Below are 19,837 nucleotides of genomic sequence, written 5' to 3'. Positions count from 1 at the left end.
ATATATAAAAAGCAGTTGAAATTTGAAAATAACTTTAAAATTAATTTTTTATTGAACAAATGATCTGTCATATTTGCGTTAAAGATTAAATTATATAGGCACAGGTTCTCGACCACAATAGAGTAGTTATTTTTCGAACACAAAGTGGAAAGAGGGACAGATTTATTACAAAAGTAAAGATATTTTATGGGGCTCTTTGATATTCTTTTCAAATAATAGGATGTCATTTTAATTTTTTAAAATATATAGGACCATGTTATGAATTTCACCGAAGGGTCGTCCGCAGAATGCGGGGCCCATCAGTTATCGGACTTGAGAGCAATTATTTAATCGGATTTGAACCAGCGAATTGAAAACCCGCTCCCCCACTGCGACGCCCTAGCACACAAAGCCCTTTCCTCTTCTGCTTTCTTTCGCCGCTCCAGTCCAGATCTTTAGGGTTCCGTCCCCGGCGAGAGGCGAGGAGAAACGATGAGGGAGATCATAAGCATCCACATCGGCCAGGCCGGGATTCAGGTCGGGAATGCTTGCTGGGAACTCTATTGCCTCGAGCACGGCATCCAGCCGGATGGCATCATGCCCAGGTGATCTCTGTGGCTGCCTGCATTTTGTTGTTAGATCTTGCGTTTTGCTCAGCGGCTTTTTGAGTTTGAGTGGGAAAAAATTTGGATGTGTTTTTGTCTCTTGCACAACCAGATCTAAGGTTTTTCTTTCGAATTTGGGTTGGCCTGTTTGTGTGGGAAAAGCGTCGTATGCTTTTTGGTCTCTGGGACAACGAGATCTACAGGTTTCTATTAAATTTGGTTTGATGTTGGAAGTCGTTTAGGGAATGACGTGAAATTGGTGATCATTACTCCGAAATCTGTTTTGGATCTGGCTCGTTTAGTATTCCGCTAACATCGGAAGCACGATTTTCTGCGATAGTTTAGTTAAGAAGATATTTTTTCTTCTTTGTCTAACGTGTTGGTCGTCTTCTTCAGTGATTCTAGTGTAGGAGTGGCGTGCGACGCCTTCAATACATTCTTCAGCGAAACTGGTGCTGGGAAACATGTGCCAAGGGCCATCTTCGTGGATCTGGAGCCGACTGTCATCGATGAAGTTAGAACTGGATCTTATCGCCAACTCTTCCATCCGGAGCAACTCATATCTGGGAAGGAGGATGCCGCAAATAACTTTGCCAGGGGTCACTACACAGGTAGCTATTGTTCTTGGAGCCTCCTTTTTGCCATTAGAACCTCTTGCAACTTACTCTTTGATTGCTCTTATGACATGCAGTTGGAAAGGAAATTGTTGATCTGTGCCTTGATCGTGTCCGAAAACTAGCTGACAACTGCACTGGCTTGCAAGGATTTTTAGTCTTCAATGCTGTTGGAGGTGGTACTGGATCTGGTTTGGGATCCCTACTTTTGGAACGACTTTCTGTGGATTATGGCAAAAAATCAAAGCTTGGTTTCACTATCTATCCTTCTCCTCAGGTATTAAAGAAGTTGTGCAAGCTTACTTAGTTTAAGGTCAAATATCTATCTTGAGGGTTACTATCTAGCAGGCTTGTCCTTGTTATTCTCCAATGCGTGTAATGTAGCCTTAAGATATTGTTAGTGCCTATAAATATTTTCATCTTTCAAATTGTTGTCTATGTTTTAATTTCATCTGGCCTTTGCATTTTGCATTATATCATCTATAAGCTGACAAAATTTAGTACAGAGCTTGGGATGCTAAAGATATAGCACCTTCTGAGATCTTTATAATGGTTCTCAAGTAGTCCTGATATGGCTTAAGGGATGTCATGTTTATGTGTTTGTATTGGCAATATCGATGCAATTTGCTTTGCCACACCAAATGGTGAACTGCATGTGGAAAATTAAAATAATTCAACTTCTACCTCATTATCATCCACCTAATGAGGATTGCATAAAAACCTTGAGGTTGCATGGTTGGCATCCAAGTGAAAGGCACATTTGTGCTTTTGTTTTTGATTTCTGTAGCTGCTTAGCTTGCATTGTGTTTGCCTGTGATTATCAATCTGGTTTACATGTACTTATTCTGCAGTATGAACTTATCCTTTCGTGTTTTATTGGCAGGTGTCTACAGCAGTTGTGGAACCTTACAACAGTGTCCTTTCCACTCACTCTTTGCTTGAGCACACTGATGTTGCAGTTCTATTGGACAATGAGGCCATCTATGATATTTGCAGAAGGTCTCTGGATATTGAGCGACCAACTTACACCAACTTGAACAGACTGATTTCTCAGGTTATATCTTCCTTGACCACATCTCTGAGGTTTGATGGAGCCATTAATGTGGATATAACTGAGTTCCAGACCAATCTTGTCCCGTACCCTAGAATCCATTTCATGCTCTCCTCATACGCCCCTGTCATTTCTGCTGAGAAAGCATACCATGAGCAACTTTCAGTCCCTGAAATCACAAATGCTGTTTTTGAGCCATCCAGCATGATGGCAAAATGCGACCCAAGGCATGGAAAATACATGGCTTGTTGTTTGATGTACCGTGGAGATGTTGTGCCCAAAGATGTCAATGCCGCTGTTGCGACCATTAAGACCAAGAGAACAGTTCAGTTTGTTGATTGGTGAGTTTTCTGTAACATCATGGTGTTTATGAAAATTTTCCAGAACTCTCTAAGATCAAAGTTTCTTGTTATACTTGACAATTGACGATTGGTTGTTATGTTTTGTAGGTGCCCTACTGGGTTTAAGTGTGGCATCAACTACCAGCCTCCCACTGTGGTGCCTGGAGGCGATCTAGCCAAGGTCCAGCGAGCTGTGTGCATGATCAGCAACAACACTGCTGTTGCCGAGGTGTTTTCAAGGATCGACCACAAATTTGACCTCATGTATTCTAAGCGAGCCTTTGTTCACTGGTATGTTGGCGAAGGAATGGAAGAAGGTGAGTTCTCAGAGGCACGAGAGGATTTGGCTGCCCTTGAAAAGGACTACGAGGAGGTTGGGGCAGAAGGTGCTGACGATGAGGAAGACCCAGAAGATTACTAAATGCTCATGTTCGCTGTACGAGGATTGTGTTTCTACTTTTTTGGTCGTGTATTACTTTCTCTTCCATCAGGTGGGTTTGTGTTGGCTACTTGGGATTGTTTATGACGTTATGTCAGAAACTGTTAGCTTTTCAGTACTATTTGGTTGGTATGCCTTGTTGCCACACTTGTTTTATTCTCGTTGTCTTTCCATTTTTATCAGTTTTGTTTCAATCCTTAAGGAGTGCACACACGAAGGTATACTTGACATTTTCATCCTCATTTGTCCATCTATTTTTTCAATTACCACTGTCCATCATTGTATCCGGAGCAATGGTGCAATTGTTCTGGATATTCGGATTATAATTCCTCTCCTAATGTGAAAAAGAAATTAATTTGAATTTTACTGATGTTTTTATAAAATTTTCTCCAATAACAATTTAGGAGCAACCCTTTAATCCTCTTCTAAAGTGAAAAAGAAACTAATTTGAATATTACTGATTTTTTATAAAATGATGGTCCCATGCACCCTTGGTGGTCGACAATTTAGTATGCAACGTGTTAATATTAAAAAAATAAAAATAAAAAGTACGGGTCCATGCAACCCTTTTGGCACCTTCGAATGCTATCATTACGGAGGTGTATATTTATGTAATTCTCCCTGAAATATTTAATTATTACAATTTAACCAATTATCCAAACTGCAAGTCACAAGTTTGCGGCCCGAAACCGAAGCAAATTAACAACCGCGTATATATAACTTCTCCAAAATATCTCTTGTTCTCCTTCCTCCCTCCTCCGACGGCATCGCCTCTAATGGCACCAGCCCTCGCCGCTCCTCATCGCTTCCTCACCTCATCCTCTTCCTATTCCTCTCTTCCTCCCCTCTTCTTCCCTCCCTCGCCCGTTCGCCTGTCCTCCGCCTCCCCCGCCAAGTCCGCCACGCTCCGTTGGCGGCTCTCCCCCTCTGCCGCAGAGGCCGCGGCCTCGGTGGTGACTGAGGCGGATCCAGAGTCAGATGTAGATGAAGGTAAGTTCGATTGGTTCGCGCAATGGTACCCCGTTGCTCCCCTCGTCGACCTCGACAAGCGGCGCCCGCACGCGAAGACCGTCATGGGGCTCGATCTCGTCGTCTGGTGGGATCGCGCCGAGGCAAGGTGGCAGGTGTTCGACGACCGATGCCCCCACCGCCTCGCTCCACTTTCGCAGGGGCGCGTCGATCGCTGGGGTCGCCTTCAGTGCGTGTACCACGGCTGGTGCTTCGACGGCGCCGGAGATTGCAAGTACATTCCTCAGGCGCCGGTAGATGGGCCTCCGGTGAGTCAATTTGTCCTCCTCGTATAAAAGGATGACCTATTTTGCTTTGGTTGGTGTCCGATTATGCAAAATCTAAATTGATTCATGGTTCTTTATATCATTCTTAAATTCAGTTTCTTTCAGCAATTCTTTTGGCAAATTTCGCTGATTTAGCTATTAAGGATGGATATCTCAATCTCGTCGCGATCATAGCAATCGAGCGCAATAGTTTTAGTAAAAAACGTTGCAGCAGAAATTCAAGAAATTAGGATGGATACCTCACTGATTCATGCTGAAATCACAGCACTGAAACCATCTAGAATTCATGATCTGAATGCCGAGAATTATCTGTGAAGAACTGATCCATGTTTCAGTTTCCAAGGTCTCGCCCATGAGAAATAATGGAATAGTTGAATGACACGTACAACCACTTTAAATAGTTGTGGGAACTGGGAACATACACAACAGATCGTCATTTCTTGTACAAATTGAGCCCTTAGATTAGTAATTCTGTTTTTGTTCTTCAAGCACAACAGTACATGCATAATTGAAAGTAAGTGTAGTTGCAATCAGGTACATGGATATATAACACGAGTACTTGCACAAATCCGAAGTCTGAAGCTTTGATATTAGATAGTTTGCTTGTTAGGTATGCTTTTGCGTTGGCCTCTACCATGTGTTTGGTTTTTTATACATATCAGAGTAGGCCTGTGGGCATATTGATTTAGGGGCAAATTTAGAGCTTTTACTTCCTAAAAATAATATTAAAGGACATTTCCTATTATGGCAGCGTTATTTTATCATATATGTATGTGACATATCTTGTAGTGTTTTATTTGTTGGAGAACAAGGGCTTCGGGAATGATCTCATTAGAAGAATCTGTTCATAAGTAATGATAAAAATTCCACCTATTTGGATGTATATGGATAGGAAAAAGAATGAATAAAGATTTTTTAAATTCTTTTTCTAATAATAATATCAAAAATAAACAGCCAACACAAAGTAAGAAACACACAAACTAGAATAGTTATTTTTTTTAGAAGGATTAATTTGTTCTGAATAGTTAATTTTTTAATTAGTGAATAGTAGTAGTACTCTAGAATGGAATCATGGAGAAGTACTACTTGATCATTCTTCCAATTTCAAGCCTCTATTATGATGCATTGAACTTATGATTTTGCACTAATGCTGCAGGTTCAGACATATAGCAGAGCTTGTGCATCTGTTTATCCAAGTTTTGAACAAAATAAAATTTTGTGGTTTTGGCCAAACACTGATCCTCAGTACAAAAACATCTCTGAAAGAGTGAGACCTCCTTATATTGAAGAGTTGGATGACCCATCTTATACTTCTATAGAAGGAATGAGGGATTTTCCATATGGGTACATTACTTTCTCTAGCCTAAATTCTGTTTTTCAATGTTTTATTCTGCTGACTCTGAAGTTGGGCAGAAAAATAATGTCATCTGCTCCTTTGGTTATATGGAAAGTGATATCTTAGTTTTTCCAATTCCATTATCATGGTCGGTCAAAAAAATTATCAGTGAGTGGTGCAAATAGATAAGTTGCTGATTAGATATTTTTACAATTTGAGGGTTATAAAGAAGACAAGCTATGGAATAGGGACTTGTTATATGGTGAATGATGTCTTACGTGTCCCTATTTTGGTTAATACTAACCATTATTCTATTATTTCCAATAAAACTTTATGTTCATTGGCAAGCAATGCAAATACTTTAGTTCAGTTGATAACTAGATACTTCAGGACTATGGAAAAAGTGTCTTTTGTATTCACTAGTTATGTTTTTGTCTTATGTCTATGAAGCAATATAAGGAGGATATACAACATTAGGATGTAAGAGAAACATATGCATCCATACAAATGTTCCTTTGCTCATCCAATAAGACTATAACACATTGCATTTAAGTTTATAAACAATTTTTGTTGACCTAATTCCTACCATTTAGATCTAAGTGAGGGTATATTATAGTTTATTTTACTCAAAAGTAATTTTTGTGCCTTCTAAGTCCTTGGATATATCAATCCTAGACACTTCTTCTTTCAAAGATTCACAGCCATCATAATTACTTCTATAGCATGTTCTTTTAATCACTTGTCATTTAATTTCTTATATGAGTGAATAGTTATTCTATTTGAACATTGACAAAAGGCTAGTTCGTTATATTTGAGCATCCTAGATAACTTTGATCCATGTAAGCACTACAAAAAATAAATGTTTAGCCCTTTAGAATTTGATTCCACCAATTGATTCATTCATTCTACAATACATATGGTTACCTTAGATGTGATTTTTCAATACAAATAAGCATGTGAAAATGATGTTTATCATTGAACATGGATGTTTCTGGAAGATGATACTGAAGTATCCTTATACTGTCTTATCACTTTGTTTGGTTTTCAATGTCATGCTAAGTATCAGGCTGACATCTCAGGTATGAAATTCTGACAGAGAACCTCATGGATCCTGCTCATGTTCCATATGCACACTATGGGATAATGAGAATGCCAAAAAACCTGGAAGCCAGATAAGTATCTCAATTTACAGGCAATTGGTTCTTTATTCTTGTGAAAAAAAGGTTCTCAGAGATTCTTAACCATTGAATGCTGTTTAGATGAAAGCAATTGTCTCATTGAACTTCTTTTTGCCTATCTGGTAATTGTCTCTGCCTAACTAAATATCTAACTTGAGGCACTCTTGCACACCTAATGCTGATAGGGAAGGTGGGGGGCCTCTTGATATAAAGATAGAGACATCAAGTATAACTGGTTTCACAGCTCGAAGGGATTTTGGGTTTAACAAATTTATAGCACCTTGTGTGTTCTATCTTTCTCCTCCTATAGTGGCAGGAAATGGATCTGCATCATCTTCAGATGTTCAAAAGGTGACGTTTTGGACTTTGCTTTTTCATTATAAATTTATTGTTATAACTTTATCATTACATATATCACTGGTTACGAGTTCAGGATTCTTCAATAAAGACACACCAAATGTCGCGGAGGTTTCTTCTCATTTTTATGTGTATTCCTGTTGGTCCCGGACAAAGCAGATTGATTTACTCCTTTCCTAGAAACTTTGCTGTGTGGGTTAACCAAATTATTCCACGGTGGATTTTTCATGTGGGCCAGAATCTTATTCTTGATTCTGACCTTTACCTTCTCCATATAGAGGTAAGATTTCTTTATTTTTTCCTTGTATATATTTTCCCATCCGACTTGAGTAATTTCTGATCCAACTACATCTGTTTTGCCTATTATGTGTTGAACTAAGAATTTTCCTTCGTCTCTAACTTGTTGAACTGTGCATATTGCCATTACTGTTGATTGACACAGGTACTTCCATGTTGCTTATATCCTTTGAATGTATGGTTGGCCTAATGAATTGTAAATAAATATGCTTGACTGAAAAACAAGTAGAGGACATTAAAATCTTTTGTTTATGTTTGGTTATATATTTCTCCAAACTTTGAAAAAGAATGTTAGATGGTTAAATATTGAAGCATCAAATCAAACCCATAGAAATTTGGGGCAAAATTGAAGCAATGATAACTATCTCATACAGAGAACAAGAATCTTAGACAAATATTAATCAAAGGAAATCTTATTACTCATAAAGAGAGACACCAATTTTCTAGATTCAACACCAATCAAACTAGGAAAAAATTATTGCTAACTGGAAAACACAATAATCCCAAATATACTCTCATCAAATCAAAAGAACTCCAACTAATAACACTCATTTAACTCTTACAAAAATGGATTACAAATTCAAAATTCAAATATACCCCTTTTCCTTGTTCGTATTATTACATATCTATCATAAATTTATGACTACATTTTTCAAAATTTATGGTGCCAGATAGAGTGTTCCTATTGCTATGTTAATTGTGTTTGCATACATGTGCAACTCACCCTACCATGTCTCAATTGATAGCGCATAACGTCTTAATGGGTTCATGAAAAAAGGTTGTATTATTCAGAAACTTGTTGCACAAATAGAAAACTCCTAGACATATAAATCAGCGAGAGAAAAGACCTGATTTTCTTTGATCAATATGTGCTATGGCTCACACCTGCATTTAAGTGTTATCAAACTAAAATGTCTCTGCTAAAATTAAGCTCTGGATAAAGTACCATTATATCATCTACTTCATGCTTGCCAAGAAATTGATCTTTTCAATATTTTTGCTATATTGTACTTCCATTAAACTTCTACCTTTTTAATGTACCTCATAGTGGTGATGTACTCACAACATGACCATCAAGCCTATGTTATGCCAACCAGTTCAAATAAATGTCTACTACCAACTGTATGAGCTTCCAAATGAAATATGAACTCTCACTCATCATTGACTTGGTTTGTGCTAAAAAAAACTCCTTTTTCACAGGAGAGGAAGTTTGCTAAAGCAGGCGCTACTAGTTGGGCCAAGCTCTGTTTTCTGCCAACTAAATCAGATGGCTTGGTTGTTGCCTTCAGGAATTGGTTGAGAAAATATTCAAATGGTCAAGTTCCTTGGGGGGCCACATCTAATCAGCAGCTTCCTCCTACTCCTCCAAGAGAACAACTTATGGACAGGTAAGCTGAGCTCTCTCTCTCTCTCTCTTGTTCTCTCACACACACACACACACACGTGTAAAGAATAAAATCCAAGACTATCTCATGTATCAAAGAATATATCAATCTCTTAAATATGAGTCGGCCAGCTGTGACTAACGGGATGCGATAATCTCTCACTAGTTTTGACTGCTCCAACATGTGTTTTGCTTGTGAATATGTTTCCCTTTCTGATTTTAAGTGTACCTTTATCATTATAAAGTAGAAAAGTTAAAGCATTCCTTGTTTGGTGTTTCCAGATATTGGTCTCATGTTGTCCAATGCCGTAGCTGTCAGAATGCTTTAAAATTTCTGAAGGCCCTTGAGTTATCTCTGCAGATTGTTGCATTTGCTTCAGTAGGAATTGTAGCCGCTATCAAACAGAGTACATTGTCAACCATTGCCAGGAACATAGTAGTCTCAATGGCAGTTTTATTCTTTGTCACTTCCAAGTGGCTTTCTCATTACATCTACAAGAATTTCTACTACCATGATTATGATCATGCTTTCCGATGAGGGATCTAGTTGCACTCTAAGACTTGCGAAAGTTCGATAGACATAGTTCTGGTGTGCAGTACAATTGGAATCCTGAATTGTCACCTGGAGGAGGGGAAAGACACTCCATCTATGACGACCACCTTGCTTTTCACCATCTTCTTAGGCAATACTCTGCATAATTCTCTGCCATTTCTTGAATTGTGCTCTTGAGCTTGGATTACACAAATGAATCAAGTTTCTACTCTGATCAATTAACTTCCATCTTATCATCCATAATACTGCTACTTATATTATGGTATCACTTCCATTGGATTAAGATGTTTGCTGTATACAGATGAATAAGTTTTCTTCATTTTTTCTGTAAATGTTGACAACCAAATTTCTATAGATACATATTCTTAACTTGCTGATTTGGCATGGATATGAGATCATTCGAACTATTTGTGTACTTCCTTTTCATCTTGAACAGGTTTCTTATTATGATTGCTGTTTTGGAAGTAGACCATTTTTTGGCATATGATTGTATACCAGAATCTCACTTGAAGGTGAACTCTTTTTCTGCATTACTACATCTTCTTGATCACAGTGTCTTTAACCAGACTCCACTGAACCGATCGATTCATCTGATTATACTGAGAATTGCAGGTTAATTCGGTCAAATTTTGAACCGATTCAGTCGGAAAAATCACCGGGAGATCCCAGAGAGTCTCTAAAGGCAGAGGATCCACCTGCACTCCGTTCATGGCGTGGAGCAACGCCGAGAACTGCCGCTCCACCTTCACCCTCTCCAGCTCCGCAGTCTCCTCCGATGCCGCCGGCGAGGAGTTCTCCTGCAGCAGCGGCGCCAAGGAGGGCCACACCAGGTCGAGTTCCTCGCCCAACATGCCATCTTTCTGCTTCCTCTCGTGGCAGGGAGCGTCGCCGCTGGCATTACTGCTGCTGCTGCTACAGATGTTGGACTCGATCGGGGTCGAAGTAGGTGAATGGGGATTGAAATTGATGCGGGGGAGGAGGAATCGGAGGCGGCGGAGGAGTTGATTTTGTGGGGAGAGGAAGAGGTATCTGGTATTGGTAGGCGGCTCTGGCGCCGTGGCGAGCAGTCTCCAGGTTCCGAACCACATCCGGATCTTCTTGGTGGTCTCCTTGATCTTCGCCACCCACGCCCGGTTGGGCGCTGCCGGACGCCGACGAACTTGGTTATTTTGATCTCAGCCTTGGCCTTGGAGGCCGCCGGAATCTGGAGACGAAGAAGTCAACCGCGTCAACGTGAGCTACTGTTCTTGCAAAGAACGTTAATGTTTGTAATTTTTAGACTTAAATCTTTGAAATTTATAAAATTGCAGATTTATAATTGCCAAATAGCGTGTAAAAATATTATTTAATTGCGTTAATTGGGCCGATCTTTGATAGGCCCAGTCCATAAGACCCTTCCAAAGCTGGAAAGCTTAAACCCTAAAAACGCATCGCGCCCTCCCCTCCATCTCTCTCTCTCTCACTCCCTTTCTCGCGTGCACGCGCGAAGAAATAATACAATTCATGTTGCCGCTAGGTTGGCGGTTGCAGCGCGAAGAAGGCGCGAAGATGGGATCTCTCGCGTCGCTGTCGAAGTGGAATCCGGAGGACGATATCTTGCTCAAGAATGCTTTAGAAGTAAGTGCAAAGCTGTTAACTTCTTACTTTCTCGATCTCTCTCGTAATGCCGCCGATTTCTAGGTTCCTGAATGTGCGATCGCGTATGCAATTTTCGTTTGCCTGGATGAGGATCGGGGTTCTTCGTACAATTCGGTTTTCTAGCAATTTTTCTTTGTCAGGGCAGATATTTGTTTCTGTTGATTTCAATTATTTGAATTAATGCGTCGTGCTCCTCGGTTTAACGATCGATGGCACTGATGGGATATAATAAAAGTAGCTTCAGATCGAGTTTATCAGTATGTGAAGTATTTTTCCTATTTATAACTTCTCAGAATAAATATTTATATCTAAAATATCTTTTGAGATTGAGGTAAAAGAAGATGAAAGAGAAAGAAAGTTCACGTCTTCATGAAATTATGTGGGTTCCGGATTTGTAATTATGTTTGGCAGGCTAATAAGTCATCAGGTAAAGAATGGAAAAGACTTAATGGTCAATCTCATAAGTAATTGGAATTGAAGCAATTTTATTTTCATATAATAGCGGTATAATACATCGTCTACTTGAAATAGGACTCTTGAATGATTGGGAGACAGATTGTTACATGGCACAACCATCATATTGTCCAAAATAAAAATGATAACGTTAGTTTCTGATCTAATTAGACATATTTTGGCGAACCGTCCTAATCCTTGTATTCTAATGGTCCATTGGATTACTCATCATAATAATGTAATATAAATCGTTAGCTTATTTCATATCTATGTGAATTTGTTAGGCCACAAGAGTTCCATTCTCTGTAATCCTGAATCACTTATGTAACATAGGACAACATTTGTCTCAAAGTTCAAGGATATGATCCTTTCTTACTTTTTGCAATCAGTATTCTTTATTGTTTGTGCTTCACAATGGTTATTCCACAGGCAGGTGCATCTTTGGAGTCATTAGCTAAAGGTGCAGTGTGTTTTTCCCAGAGGTTCACCCTTAAAGAATTGCAGGACCGATGGCATTCTCTCGTTTATGATCCTGATACCTCATCAGGGGCTTCGATTTATATGATAGAATACGAGGAGCTTTCTGCATGTAATCCTAACAAAGTTAATCGAGCTTGCAGCATAAAGGGGAAATATTTGGAATCCAGGAAAAAAAAAGTGAAGAGTGTGAAAAGCCTTTACTATGCCACGAGAAAGCGTATCAGAAGCAAACCATTTGAGTCAAGCAATCCTGACTTTGCACACTATTCAGACATAGCTAATGGAAGTATTTATGGCTGCGGAGATCAATTAAACCTTCAGAATCAACATCATGCTGATACTATTTTTCCAGCTGAACATATATTGAACTGCTATGAGTCCTCACAGACCGGTTATGACAATGAACAAGGTGTCTTTCCTGAAATGCTTAGGTTTACCTCTAATACTATAATGGGTTCTGATGCTCATGCTACCTGCCACACTGAGCATATTGGTTCTGTTGAAGATGAATGTTGTCCCAATGGAATAGTGGATAGGGGCTATCTATATGATTTCAAAGATAATGTTTCACTCGAGTTGGTTGACAAAGAACAGCTGAACACTGAGTTTTTGGAGGAGAATCTACCTTCGTTCCATGTTTCTAACGATGATCTTGAAGACAAATTGATCCAGCCATTGCCTACTGATGACTCATGCCACAAAGATGCAACAGACGTAAAACACTTAGTTGCTACTTCAAAAAGTGAGAATTATGATGCTATTCAAGAAAACAACAACATGGACACACATGTTCCTGGATCAGGAGACACAGTCCATCAGGTTGGATGTTCATCTACTCTCCCTGTTATACCTCCTTTAGGGGAGATTAAAAACATTCCCTTAGAAAATATGTCTATGGATATGCATCTTGAAGGCTCAGGAGTTCTTGGAGTTGAAGATAATATTGATAAATTAGGATGCAGTAATATGCCCTCAAATGCCACTATGGGTGATGTTATCTCTGATGTTGGATTAAGTTCACCTATGATCCCAGAAAATGACCTCATGGATTTCTCTACTGCATTCATGGATTTTTCTGGTAATGATGATCTCATGTTTGTTGATATTGGCGAAAAAGATACTGGAGATTCATCTTGTCTAAATGGTCTAAGCTCCATTTTATTAAGTTCTCCTAGTGACTCACATGAAGATTGTCCAGCTAATTCAAATGATCCAAAAGATATAGAGAACTTGGATGGTTTTATTAAGATTCCTGATGGAGGCTTTCTTGAAACAAGCAAAGACAGTCATCAGATTGATTTCCTCTCTAAGAATGATCTAATTCAGCAAGATTCCTTGCAAAATGTGCCAGTTGTATCTTCAGAAGTCTCGCTTACTGCTGAACATCATCGAGGACCTCTAATCTGCACATTGAACACAGAGGACCCTGATATACCATGCAATGATGATTTTCTGTTACCTACTCAAACAGTAACACAATTCTCTTTACCTACTAATCCATTGTCTAGAGATGTTGAGTGTTCTTTAGGGGATTTTGGCGAAATAGTACAGGAACAACTACCAAATCCACAACCAATTGTGTCTAGCACTGCATTACTGCCTTCTTCATTGCCCAAAGTAGGATTATTGCACTCATCTAATGATGGCAGGCTAGAAGCTAAATCTTTTGAAAGGACCATCATGGCTGGTGTATCTGGAGATGCAGGCTTTGATGCTAAAGACAGAAAAGCCTGCATACAGCCTATATTATCACATTCTTTGGCAGGTGGTTCATTGCATAGAGAAAATGCAACTCATAATTTAGAAAAACACTGTAACTTTGATGCTTCTATCAATCCATCTCTGGATAATTCAGCCCCTGGACACGATAATGATAAACATTACGCTTTCATAGCTGGTGGTTGTAAACCTGAATTTGATATACAAGGTACAATAGAAAATTATGCTCCACCGCATTCAGAACTAGCTATGACCAACTTGGGCGATTCACAACCCATCCCAGCTCTCTCTACTTCAGATCAAGAGGTTCAGGATTCTGATATTGAAGATGATGTGCCCAATTTCGCAGATGTTGAAGCATTGGTAAACAATTCCTTCTGTGTGAATCAAGTTGTACTTCTATGCATACAATCTTTTCTAGCTCTTGAAGATCCAAATTCTGATTCATATTTATATGAAAATTTAATTATTTTTTTACACTTGCAGATACTTGATATGGATCTAGGTCCATATGATCAAGAATCTTGTCTATTTACCAAAGAAGGTAAAACTGCAAATATTACTTGTGAACATAGAGGCTTTTTGCATGGGAAATTGATATATTTTTCTATTCACCATCAATCCAAATGGAAGCTTTTTTTGACACTTTTTCAATATGATTCCATGAGATAAAGTGATACAATCACATTATCATAGCCAGAAAACTTGGTCAAGTTGCATCGAATTGACTGAGTCTGATTCAGCTTTACTCAATTTCTTGGGCATCTCAAGTGAAACCTAAGATAGAAAAAGGAAAAAATACAGTTATTTAAGCCTATAAAACCTAAGATTGAGGGAAAATCTTTGAAAATTATAGAACCTCAGGTGAAATTGCACAATATCAGATGTTTCATCAATTCAATGAAGCAACTGTGATGGTGGATTTGGGTGCTGTCAGCATATGGCAGTGGGACATCTACTAATCACACAGGGTTGAGGTTGTGAAGGATCAAATCCTTCTTTAGATCATGAGAAGGAAGGGTGGTCGAGTTGTTGGACATGAGGAAAGGTGAGATCAAGAGGGAACACTGATGTTAGGATTCTTTTTTGTTATATACTTATATTTAGTATAAAAATTAAATGGTCAAATTATGTTAAATGGTCAAATGTATAATAGCTGATTGTGGTTACATACAATTACTTAATAATTCTACTATTGACTTAGTTGGCTTAGTATTTTTGTAATTGCATATGGTTAATTATTATAAGTGTAAATAGTACTTATTCTTTTGAAATATTGTTGACAATTAATACTTTTTAGTTATCATTAATAATTAGTATTACAGAAGGGGAGCCTTGGCGCAACGGTAAGGTTGCTGCCATGTGACCTAGAGGTTACGGGTTCAAATCCTGGAAACAACCTCTTGCCAAAGGCAAGGTAAGGCTGCGTACAATGGATCCTTTCCCCGGACCTCGCATGGCGGGAGCTTCGTGCACCGGGCTGCCCTTATTAATAATTAGTATTACAAATATTTTATATAATAAGATTAATACTTCAAAATTTCTTTTAAATACTACTATTATTTGATATATTGTCATCTAATAATCAACATAATATCTTGAAGTTAAAATAATTTTATTTTAATTAAAAATGTTGTTGATGAATTTAATTAAAATAATAGTTATTAACACTTTTTAATCATAATTATAAATAATATTATTTGTATTTTTATTAATGATTAGTAATCTGAATATTTTTAAATATGTTATAAATAGTTAGTAAATAGTAAAAACTACATTGGTTTTAGTTCAAATAATTTGTCATAATTCAACAGTTTACCTATTTTAATAATTTACTAGTAAAATATTACTTAAAAAATCCAAATGAGTTTTGCCATATTAATTATTTTCAATATTAGCAGTCTTTTCTGTTTACTAAGTAAATAAAATCAATTAACGAACAATCAATATTCTGAATGTTACTAAATATATCAAGAATACTTGTAATTTATTTGAGATTGGAAATGAATAACAAACAAATTATTGTCTATTATTTGAAATATTGTAAGAAATTATATTTTAGAAGAAATTGATATGACTTTGATAAGATTCTATATTTATTTTTCCTTACTTCCTGTACTGGTATAATACTGCTAATAGAGTTTAATGTTTGTCATTGTTATGCTTTTTAAATTTGTTTATTTATGCATTAAATAATTTTATTTGTTATTCTATATATTTTTTATTCCTTGACTCTGATCCCACTGATTCTTTTGATCTGATATGCTGTTGCTTAAGTGTTTAACTGATCAATACCGATACTAATATGATTCCACTCACTATGCACACTATCACCTATTCATACGATTAGTGAATGCCCACTTTCCTACTTATTCTCTTCAGTTGATGGTCCCATTGAATTGCTGTTTTTTCTTCCAGTATATCTATTACTATATGATGGTATAACAATGTGGATAATGTTATATTTTGTAAGATGCAATTTCTTTCTTCCTTTAGTGCCTTCTCTGACTCTTTTGTTGTTTATCAGTTTCACTTTATCAGCCTCTAGAGAGCAGGAAGGCTATGATGAGGTTGGAGCAAGGTGCCCGTTCTTGTATGAACAGGAAAATATCAATGCATGATTCTTTTGCAGTTTTTTATGGTCGCTTTATGAAGTACTTCTTTAAAAAGTGGGAGGTACGTAGTTGAAATATGAACGCATTGTATATTACTTCTTGCTATTTACTTACGTAAACTATCTCATTCTTAAGCAGTGAAATGTAATGAATACCATCTAGTATCTGGATCAACGTTGCAATTGTGGCAAAATATTAACACTTTTTGTAGCATTATGGGCCTTATTGTCACTTATCCTTCAATTGCAACTCTATTCTCCTTGAATCTAAATGTTTTAATATTGGTTGTCTTTCATCATTCTGTTTGATGTATCCCAGGAAAGCTCTATGTTTTCGACTTTTCATAATAATAACTACCCAGCCTTTTGAGATTGAAATACTTTGTTGCACATGAAATTCCTTTTTTTCTGTATTATTTGTTTTGGAGACTAGAAATAGGATCTAGTAAGCTATCAATCAGTCAAGAGTACAAAGGTATAGCTTTAATCATCACTTCATCTTTCTAGCAGTGCCTCATGCCTGTGCCTCAATGTTATGCATGTTATTCATTGACATTTTCTAGAATATACAGAATATGCTATTAGTATATGACTTTTCTTTAACATGAAGGTTATACTTGGGAGAGGGACAAGTGAAAGAGATGTTGATATTGACTTAAGAGAAGAAGGGCATGTTAATAAGATATCTCGACGCCAGGTAACCACCACCACCACCACATTACTATAAGTGTTTTTTTTGGAGACTTTCAGTCAGGAGATTTTGTTTCTTAGTTTAATCATTTAAGCAATTCTTTCCTTCTGTTGTACCATAATTAACTCATACGAGATTATGAAATAAACATTTTTCTACATGCTTTAAGAGTTAAGGTTTCATATACCTTCTTAAATTTGCATCATTCCTATTTCCATTTCATTTTTGATGGTTGAGCCTCAGAAAGAAATTGAATTTAGTGTGGGTGCAGATTTCTAATGCATTTATAAATTGTGTATAAATTCTTCGACCCGAAATGAAATGTTATCTTGCAGTAAACAGGGACAAACTGAAGGGTGGGTGGGTGTAGAAATCCTAATCAAACTATGTAACAAAATAATATGACAAATAAATAAAAGGAGTTTGAGAAAATAAATTAGAGGGGACCAAATGTTATTTGAGAAGCATTGAAATTAGAGGCGGCCATGATGTGCTGCAAAGTCTAACTTTTTTATGGTCTGTGATCAAAATGACCAATTGCTCCTTTCTGCATGATATTGAACTCACAGTAAAATAACATTTCTTTATGTTTGTCCTCTTTAAGGCAATATTTAAGATGGAAGAAGATGGATCCTTTTTCTTAAAGAACATCGGCAAATGTCCTATCTTTGTCAACAGCAAAGAAGTTGCAACAAAAAAAAGGATAGTTTTAGATTCTAGTTCATTGATTAAGGTATAAAATTTTTACAATGATATATTTTTCCATGAGCTTGACATGCAGGAGGAATCAATCAAATAATGAAAATTTTCTTATGCTTGTAGATCAGAGATTTCACCTTCATATTTGAGGTGAATGAGAGTGCTGTAAGGCAATATGTTGCCAGGGCAGCAGCGGCCCGTGAACCCCAGGTTTTGGAATTTGACTGGTTACCTGATGAGAAACCATAAACAAACCCAACACCAACATTTTTACTCTTCATTTTGACATACGTAGTTAAAAGCCCAGCTGCAGTAAATTTGTTTATACCATATTTGTATGAGGTTTCCATTTCAGATTGAATCTTTTTAGATTAGGCTTTTGTCTTCCAGATAGCCTCAATCGGTCAATCTCATGCAAGCTCTTGCGGTCCATATATCAATTCTTGAATAATGACTCACTGACTCGAGATGCTGGTGGAGGAATGCTAAGACTGCATTTTGGAGAAAATGAGGCAGAAAAGATGGTGGTTGCTGTCGCCAAAGTTGTTTCAAAGTTGACAGACATTAAAGTTGTAAAGTTGATGAAAAAACTGACGAATTTCTGCATAGTTAGAATTGTTAATCTCTTCTTTCTTTGAGGAATTCATTCTTTTTTCTGACTGTAATGGCCTCTTTAGTGTGTATGTATTTATCAATCGTCTCTTGTCGCTTTGTAATGCTTTTACATGTGAAGGTTGAAGGTAACTAAAATAATTTTAGGTGTATGGAAAAGAAAGCAAATGAATTGTATTGTTTTGCTTTGTGTTTTTTTATTTAATTTGTTTTATTGGTTGGACAGAATATAATATGAAATTAAAGATAATATCTATTTATGTTTGATGTATTCTTGTGCATATGCAATGCATTTATTTCATAACTAATACAAAAGAATGTGATGTATAAAAACAATATATAAAGTCGTGGGTGATGATTACTTTATAAATATTAATACCTCTACGGTTGATACGATTTTATTATTTTTCAAAATTTTAATATATATATATATAGAATTGGTATTCTGCGTGACCTCGTGCGTGATACAGTCGATCCCTGCCGCTTTCAGCAGTACTCGTTGCGCCGTCCAATCACCATCGGCCGTCGGATTGGGCTCGATCGACGCGCCATTCATCGGCGCGTCGATCGACATCGGATTCCGATCGGATTGTGGTCGGAATTCAGCGCAATTTAGCCAGAACGCGGTCGACAGTGGTACACGCCGAATTCTGATCAAATTACGGTCGGATTTCGATCGGAGATCGGTCAAGGAAGGACCGGCGTGCGACGACGGTCCTTCCCTGACCGATCTTCGACCGCGATTTGGTTGAAATTCGGTTGTGATTTAGTCGGAAATAGCACGTGCCACTGTCGATCGCGTTCCGACCAAATTGCGTTGGATTCCGACCACAATCCGGTCGGAATTCGACGCGGGCTGATGCGCCGGTGAGTGGCGCGTCGATCGGGCTCGGTCCAGCGGCCGGCGGTGGCCGGATGGCGAGGCGAGGACGGTCAGAAGCGGCGGAGGTCGGGCGGACGGAACACTGTGCATTCTCATATTTGGACGGTCAGATCTGGCTCACGATCGCGTGATGAACGGTGGATCGCGAGTCGCGCACGGGCGCGCACAAGAGAGTCGCGCAGAATATCAAAATCGTATATATATATATATATATATATATATATATATATATATATATATATTTGATATACTGCGCGACGGTATCCTACCCGATTCGTGCGCGAATCGATCCCAGCCGTCCACGCCGAATCGCGTGAAACCACAGCCGTGCGATTGCACAGTGTTTTTCCTCGGACCTTCGCCGCTTCCCGGTGTCCGTTCATCGCCGTCCGACCACCGATTGCCGCCGGACCGGACTCGTTGGAACCGCAACTCACTGGCGGTCCGGCGGGTGCCGGAGTCCGGCCCCGATTCCGGCCGGAATCCGGCCGAATTCCGGCCGAAATCGGCCAACAGACACTGTTGGCCCATTTCAGCCGGAATTCGGCCGGATTCCGGCCGAATCGGGGTCGGACTCCGGCCGCGGTCGACGCGCCGGCCGGACTCCGACCGAAATCGC

The 19,837-nt window shown here is 38.4% G+C and overlaps 3 protein-coding genes and 1 pseudogene across 3 annotated transcripts; 3 read left to right on the top strand and 1 right to left on the bottom strand.

Moving 5' to 3' along the window:
* Window positions 1–369: 369 nt before the first annotated feature.
* On the top strand, window positions 370–3,171 carry LOC141839344 (tubulin alpha-1 chain). The gene is made up of 5 exons (XM_074727073.1): window positions 370–584; window positions 981–1,195; window positions 1,276–1,475; window positions 2,082–2,590; window positions 2,699–3,171. The coding sequence occupies exons 1-5, from the start codon at window positions 472–474 to the stop codon at window positions 3,009–3,011; spliced, it is 1,350 nt and encodes a 449-aa protein (XP_074583174.1). The 5' UTR covers window positions 370–471; the 3' UTR covers window positions 3,012–3,171.
* A 624-nt stretch (window positions 3,172–3,795) lies between these two features.
* On the top strand, window positions 3,796–9,828 carry LOC141840523 (protochlorophyllide-dependent translocon component 52, chloroplastic). The gene is made up of 7 exons (XM_074728537.1): window positions 3,796–4,306; window positions 5,481–5,668; window positions 6,740–6,833; window positions 7,010–7,189; window positions 7,272–7,475; window positions 8,693–8,880; window positions 9,159–9,828. The coding sequence occupies exons 1-7, from the start codon at window positions 3,806–3,808 to the stop codon at window positions 9,412–9,414; spliced, it is 1,611 nt and encodes a 536-aa protein (XP_074584638.1). The 5' UTR covers window positions 3,796–3,805; the 3' UTR covers window positions 9,415–9,828.
* Window positions 9,829–9,962: 134 nt separating this feature from the next.
* Window positions 9,963–10,934, bottom strand: LOC141837248 (ethylene-responsive transcription factor ERN1-like; annotated as a pseudogene).
* Window positions 10,935–10,967: 33 nt separating this feature from the next.
* LOC141840214 (uncharacterized) lies at window positions 10,968–18,535 on the top strand. The gene is made up of 7 exons (XM_074728132.1): window positions 10,968–11,046; window positions 11,950–14,082; window positions 14,206–14,263; window positions 16,247–16,395; window positions 16,944–17,030; window positions 17,629–17,757; window positions 17,847–18,535. The coding sequence occupies exons 1-7, from the start codon at window positions 10,978–10,980 to the stop codon at window positions 17,970–17,972; spliced, it is 2,751 nt and encodes a 916-aa protein (XP_074584233.1). The 5' UTR covers window positions 10,968–10,977; the 3' UTR covers window positions 17,973–18,535.
* Window positions 18,536–19,837: the final 1,302 nt, after the last annotated feature.

Source organism: Curcuma longa, chromosome 11, assembly GCF_044706935.1.
Source record: "Curcuma longa cultivar G26 ecotype Majalengka, Jawa Barat chromosome 11, ITB_CL_G26_1.1, whole genome shotgun sequence".
NCBI classification, from domain to species: domain Eukaryota; kingdom Viridiplantae; phylum Streptophyta; class Magnoliopsida; order Zingiberales; family Zingiberaceae; genus Curcuma; species Curcuma longa.
Note: the sequence above shows the minus strand (reverse complement) of the source record. Positions and strands in the feature narration are given on the sequence as shown.